Genomic DNA, 7,519 nt, shown 5'->3' with positions numbered 1-7,519 from the left:
CTCCTCAAAGTCCACTAAACAAAAGGCGATGCGCAAGTTCAAATGACAATTACTTAAAATGCTGACCTTCTACAATTGCCTTTTGCCGGCGAGTCTAATTGATGAGCTGGCCGAGGCAACGTTTCCTGAACCCGTACATGTTTGATGTGTACAAATGTGAGCAATTATCCAACAAAATTCCCGCAGACACGCACATTGTACAAAATAGCGAATTTAGTAGATTTTTAGGATGATAAATTTCTGTGCTTTAAGACTTGACAGGTTTCAATTGAGAAGTTAATTTAGTTCATAAATAATAGAAATAATATTTTTATTGTCTTAAAAATAATATATATAAAAAATATGTAAGGTATTAGTTGTTTAAAATAGATGAGACACAAAAAAACAAAAAAAAAAAACATTAACTAATTATGAGCTTAAACTATAACACAAAGTTTTAGAAAATTGATAGCTTAAACTACTTCAGCAGAAAGTGGATTTGTAGTGGACTTTGATGGGAGCGCAATATAGTCGTATATATTAATGAATATTAATTAAAAAATGCTCAAACATATTCATAAACAAAGCTTGCACAAATAATTACTAAACATGGATAATGTATATACTCCACTCTTTACATAGATATTGATATGAAATTCTAACACATTACACCCACACAAATACTTTTTCTTTACACTTTCTTTCTTCTTATTCTTTTTTAAACATAATCACACTACAAAAACATAGAACTCTTGACATCCGCTGACATTCAAGATGGCAAAACCGAATACGATCCCGAGACCAAGGCTACCACTGTCTATAAGGTTATCGAGGGTGGTTATGAAATGAGAACAAGCACACCACAACCCAATGGTACCATAAAGACTCAAGTAAGAACCTTCTGGGATCCTAAACCAGTTAGTGAAGAAGATATGCGTAAAGAAGCTGCTAACAAGAAGCTGATTAGACAACGTTTCGGCAAAGAGGTACGTATTGACAAGAACACCACTATGTTGACACGTGAGATCGAAGGTGGTTATGAAGAAGTTTACACTACCATTAATGAAGATGGTACCAGGAGTATGCGCACAAAAACTTTCTTTGATTCTGTACCAACTGAAATACCTGATCAAGCACCACCCTCCAGCAAGAAGAATGTGCAAGATAACAAAAAGAAAACTATTACCAGAAAATCTTCAGTTGAATCGACCGATTCCACTGATTCACGTAAAATTGTGCAAAAGAAAAATCAATCGAACTATCAAGAGAACACCACTGTTGAAGAGTCACGACGAGTTACTCAAAATATTGAAATTACTGAAAATAATCGTACTGTACGCAAAAATTCATTACAAGAACAAAACGTTAAGTCTATTACACAAAATACTAACGTTACCGATGGCAAGAAGAAGAAGAAGTCTAAGTCTAATATCCCACCACCACCACCAGATTTTATTGAAAATGATACCACCACTGTAGATTCTAAACGTGTACCCGGTGGCGTTGAATACACTTACTCAACTCAATTAGAATCTGGTAAAACCATCACCACCAGCAAAACTATTTATGAAGAAGAAGAAGTTGAATTAACTGAAGAGGAGATTAGAGAATACAAGAAAACTCTTAAGGATGCTGAAAAGCATAAAAATGTTACCACCACTAAGAAACTTAGATCCGAATCAGGCACCAAGAAGGTTGTACCATCTGAAAATCCCGGCGATGTAACTACTGTTGAAACCATCAAAATTGAAGGTGGCACTGAATATCATTATACCACCGTCACTGCCGAAGGTATTGTCAAAAAGGCAACTAAAACTATCTACGATCCTGTACCAAGCAGCAAGAACGATGATGAAACTGATGAAGAAGAAATTGTTGAAGAATACGAAGAAGAAATTATTGAACCAGGCGAGAAAAATATTAGAACTATTGAAACTATTAAACAGCTACCCAAGAAGTTCGAAGGTAAGTCCGATAACTATACACAGTAATACAATAAAAGATATTGAACTCAAATGATTTCATCTCATTTTACAGAGGAAGTAACTATTACCCATGAGAAGAAGGAGAAGAAGGTAAAGAAGTCTATGGTCATCAGCCACTAAATTTTGCAACAACCACACACGCATACATTTTTGCTGCTAAAAAGAAACAAAAAATAAAAAAAAAATCAATCATTTTATTTTATTATTTTATTTTGTTTTTGAAAACACAAAACATACACTCTCTTAAACACATGCACAAATACACAAATACACACACACACACTTATACACATTTATGTAAAATGCTGTAATGCCGGCACAATTATTACATACTTAACTATTGTAAGCTGCAAATGCAATGCAAAAACAAAAGAAAACTATAGCCAGCAATTAAATACAGTTTGGATTTACTACAGTAAAAAATTTTTCCAAAATTATTTCAGCAATATGGAGTTGTAAACGTTGTCGCCGGTGTTATAGTACCGATTTTCGTAAGCTTTGTCATTAATTATTATTGTAGTTATTTATTGCCTTAAAATGAATTGTATGACAACGACAAAAATATAATAATTTAATTATTTTATATACTATATATAATATACATATATTTATATATCTTCGCATATGTTTCATGTTTGTATTAAATGAAAATTTTTAAAATGAAAAATTTGAAGAATTTGTATTAAATAAAGTTTTGTTCATATTTTAAATAAATTATAATTTTGTATTTTCATTTTTTTATAGTACACTCGACATTAAAAAGTCTTAGAACATTTGTCAGAGAGAGTATATGGGCCCATAAAACCGTAGAATAATCAATAAACACTTTTGGATTACCACTTAATTCATCAACGTAATTTTCTTTAAGAGTAATACAATTACTGAAACTCTCCTCTAACATTTCGAGACCACTTTTATCAAATGATTCAACTGTGGTCTTACAACATACCTCCGTTACGCCGACAACTTTTCGATAGGAGCGAAATCTCTTGCTCTGTTGCATCTTGAGGTCAACGTAGTCCGTAGGTCAACGTAGAATAGGAAAAGAATCGTTAAAGTGATTCTTTAAAATTTTGATTCCTCTGTTATAAAATAAACCAGCTTTGGCTTTAAAATACTCCTCAGTTACGACAATGACTTTTTTATCAGAGTCAAACCTATATTCTTAAAGCATTTTTTAAAGGCTGCAAACAGATTTTAATCGCGTCATTGGTTTAACCAACAAAATTGCCAACGGCTTGTGATACGGCGCGTTATCTTGGTGAAAGAGGAATTTTTTCTTTTTTATATAGAGCATTTGTTTTGCGATTTCCTCCCTCAAATCCACTAGTTAGGTAATGTAGTGATCGCTATTGGTGGTCTGAATTTTTCTAAGTATTCCTAACCTTGGTAGACAACTGTTAGTAAACGCAGGACTTCGAAAAGAGTAGGTGCCGCGTTTTCATAGCCAATGGTTACTTTGCATTTCATATCACATTTAATTATATACTATTAATGAGCTATTCATGAACACAATAAGCGAATAAGTCTATGTTCCGGAACCACTCGATTTTGGTGAGGATGTACAATTTGATAAATGTCTTTATGTAAGTAAGTAGAGGATGTTGAATACTGTTAAAATGTTGGAATCTGTTTGAGCAGAAGATATGTATTTAATATGCTTATCTTTAAAAACGCCCTACCTCGGTAAATATTCGAAATGGTAGAATTTTTCTTCACGTACAATTTTGTTCAAAGAAGAATTTACTTATCTCCTAGATTTATGTGAAGAAATGAGAGTGTTTCCGGACTTATATGTACGCAACCCCCTTAGTAGCAATGATGTAATGGTAACTTTACCACCTATGAAGGGTTTCAAATGGAGTCAGTAATTATATTGTCATATTTCATCTACATTTGCGGGCTTGTTAAATATTCTAATCCTTAATTCAATAGGATTGATTCAATAATTATATTAAATGCCTAATCTGATAGTGATGGAAGAGAAAGAGAAATAAAAAACATACATACATTAAGAAAGGAATTTGCCCTATTGACTGTAAAAAATTGACTTTGATGTAAAAAATTGTTGATATTAATTTAATAAATTAAAAATATTATATATATTGTTATACAAATCTATGTATTATTAAACGCTAATACCAACACCAACTGAATTACTTCATGTTTTATTTATTTTATATGATATATTATCAGAAATATTCTACAATCATTTCAGTTACATACTTTCCTTTTATAATAAAAATTTAGTTTTTAAATAAAAATTTGCTTCATAAAAGCATTAAAATTGAGTATCTTATTGAAGCATTTTGCTCTATCGACTGCTGTAAAAAGGAATATTGATGTAAAAAAATGATATTAATTTAATAAAATTTTGTTATACAAATTATATATTTTGTTTTACAAAAAACACACTTAAATGTGTTCGTTCCCAATTTATGTATTATTAAACGTTAATACCAACACCAACTGAATTACTTCATGTTTTATTTATTTTATATGAAATATTACCAGAAATATTCTACAATTGTTTAATACACATTTTGTCCTTATATAATAAAAAATTTAGTTTTTAAATAAAAATTTGCTTCATAAAAGCATTAAAATTGAGTATGAGAACATTAGAAATTATTTATAACTGAATTCAAAAAATTACCTTTAAATTAAATTAAATTAAAAACGTTCCAGAGATTTAAGAACCTATAAGTTAGATCCCCATATTGGTGATATCTCTAAAAATAAAATAAAAATAGGCTAAAAATGGGATCTTTATAATCGCTTGCAGATATGTATAGGTTTTGAGTTCTGTCTGCGAACAAAATTTTGGAAATATATTTAAATTACAAAAATTGTTATCTTTACATGATTTCATTAAAATTCATTCACATTTGGGTATTTTGAATATTAACTTTTTATAAAGATAGCTGTAAAAATAAATGAACCACATCAATTTTTTAGAAACTTCTTGATAAGTCTGTGGCTAAATCATATTAACATAGTTTTACTGTTTTTGTATGCGGTTTATATTATTCGCATTGTGGTTACCTCAAGGTATCAGATTTCACTATAAAATATTATGTACTTTGAACTCAATTTTTAATATTTTTCTATAATTGTGGATCGTTACCACCACATAGGACTTATTTTTAACGATGCCATATATCATCTTATCTACGCTCCTGATCTTAGGAGTCATTTTATATAAAAATTAATATTAAAAACGTATAAAAAACTTAAAAGCAAATTATATTTTTATTTAATAGTGAGAGAATACCGTCTCATGGTACCAGATTTCACTATAAAATATTATGTGCTTTGAACACAATTTTTGGAGCGAAGGAAACGATGCAATATATCTCCTACACTTCTGATCTTAGGACACAAGCTATTTTCTTTTTTTGTAAAAGTAAAACAATATTATGAAAATAAATTATGAATATAAAAATTATATGGAAAAAATATAAAAAAAAATTACTTATATAAATTTATATTGCGAAACTATATTTTTCTAAAATTGTGGATCGTTATCACCATATAAGACTTATTTTTATTGCAAAATATTACTTTTATTCAATTTTTTGGAGAGGGTTAATACCGCCCATATATGATCGTTTAGCTACGTCTCTGACCTTGGAACACTTAATATCCAATATTTGCGAAGATATGAAAATAAATAATGAAAAAAAATAATAAAAATAAATAATGAAAATAAATAACGAAAATGGAAATAAAATTCAAAATATAATATCTTATATTTTAACTTAATATTATTAAATATTATTATTAGCAATAAAATATTTTTTAGATAATTGTTTTAGTTGATTATAAAGTTTTTGGTGAATATAATCAAGATTTGACTTCAGTTTTAGTTCTTCGAAAATTGACTTACTGTATTTTGTAGTTAAGGTTAAACCCTGAATTGCAAACAATAGCTTAAGCACGTCAAAACTTCACTAAATCTACTTCAACATCATCTAGATCAGGTGTACTAGTAAAACCACATTATTTTATTTTTATGGTACACCAAGTAAGTGAATATAAATTAATAAATTAATAAAACTAAATTTAACATTATAACCGTATTTTATATAAAATTATTATATATAGAATAATATGGTCATATATTATATATAATAATATATGTATTATTAATATATATACTAATAATAAAGAAACTATATGTTGATAATAAAATAATATTTAAAATTATTGGTAATAAATGTGCGCTTCATACGCATTTCAGTACTCTAATCTTGTTTTTAGCAATCAAATAAACAAAATAAGTGACGTATTAATTAATAACTGCATCAATACAATTTCTATATTTGGTATATGCAGAAGATATCCAATTGTTGTTGGTACATATAAAAACATAAAAGCTCGTTCCTATTTCATTTCATTCCCATTTGTCTTAAATTGCGGTTTTCGTCCTAACTGCGCTTGATGCTATTGATCAGTTCGGTTTCAATTTCAATTAAGCGCAGATTAATAAAATTATGCAGTGGAAATATTTTAAATATTATAATAATTTATTTATTACAAATAAAATAAAAGTTGTGCATTTATTTATAAAAATTATTATTACACTTGTTTAATATAATAAAGTGTGTTGATTTAATGTTAAGATACATAAGTAAAATTTGAAATATTATAAAAGATGGTAAAATTTGAAATTAAAAATTTCGGGAGTGTGTTATATGTGTTATATTAATAATTATTTTTTATTTGTGCAAAAAGTGTAATAAATTCTCTTCAATTATTAAATTTATTTTATTAACAACAAAAAAGTTGTGAATGTGTTGTGAATAATAACATTTATTTTTTTCCGCTATTTTTTATGTCTTCATAATACATGCTTAAAAATATCAGCACAAAAAACCTGTGTCCACGAAAAACGGTATCAAGAGTTGTGCTGCAAACCAAGTAAGTAAAAATTTAAATTTTTTTGTTTATCAACTGATTGGCAACGCTAACAGAGTGTCAATATGAATTTTATTCTTTTTAATATAAAACATTTTATTTAAAATTAAAAAACAAAAGGGTTAAAGTCCTATAAAGACAATTCCATAGTCAGAAACTTATTTTGAAGGAATCTATTTCATATAGTTTGTCTTATATTTTTATTTAAGAAATTAATCACAATATTAATGTTGCTATTAAACTTTTTTTTTCTGTTGTTTTCGTATATAATATTTTACACTTAAATTAAGATTTTTAATAAAAAATATTTGAAATTTTAAAACACTCATTGCTTCGAAACGAAGTACGGATATCTGGGGAGTATTAAAAACTAAAACCAAACTAAATTTGGATATTTCTAAAAGAATGTGCCTAGTAGATTGTTTGGTAATTTCCTTTTTTAAAATATGTTACACAAATATTACACAAAAAATAAATATTAAATATAATATTTAAATAATATTAAATATAAAATAAATATTAAATTAAATTGATTTAATTTCGTCCATTTTGACGAAAGAAACTAAATTCTTAATATAAACAATTGTTTTCAATAGAGAGATTCTTATCAAAAATTAGTAAAATTGCAACCACAA

At 27.6% G+C, this 7,519-nt stretch overlaps 2 protein-coding genes across 2 annotated transcripts; both read left to right on the top strand.

The window, feature by feature from the left end:
- On the top strand, positions 1–711 carry LOC119663043 (G-box-binding factor-like; the record flags this gene model as incomplete). The annotated part of the gene is given in 1 exon segment (XM_038072708.1): positions 1–711. A coding segment is annotated over 1 exon segment (46 nt), but the record flags the coding sequence as incomplete, so codon positions are not given.
- Positions 711–2,138, top strand: LOC119663042 (the record flags this gene model as incomplete). Its single annotated transcript, XM_038072706.1, has 2 exons — positions 711–1,944; positions 2,017–2,138. Coding segments are annotated over 2 exons (1,302 nt in total), but the record flags the coding sequence as incomplete, so codon positions are not given.
- Positions 2,139–7,519: the final 5,381 nt, after the last annotated feature.

Source organism: Teleopsis dalmanni, unplaced genomic scaffold (assembly GCF_002237135.1).
Source record: "Teleopsis dalmanni isolate 2A unplaced genomic scaffold, ASM223713v2 unscaffolded_contig_0095, whole genome shotgun sequence".
Taxonomy (NCBI): Eukaryota; Metazoa; Arthropoda; class Insecta; order Diptera; family Diopsidae; genus Teleopsis; species Teleopsis dalmanni.
This window is presented reverse-complemented; position numbering and strand designations above follow the sequence as displayed.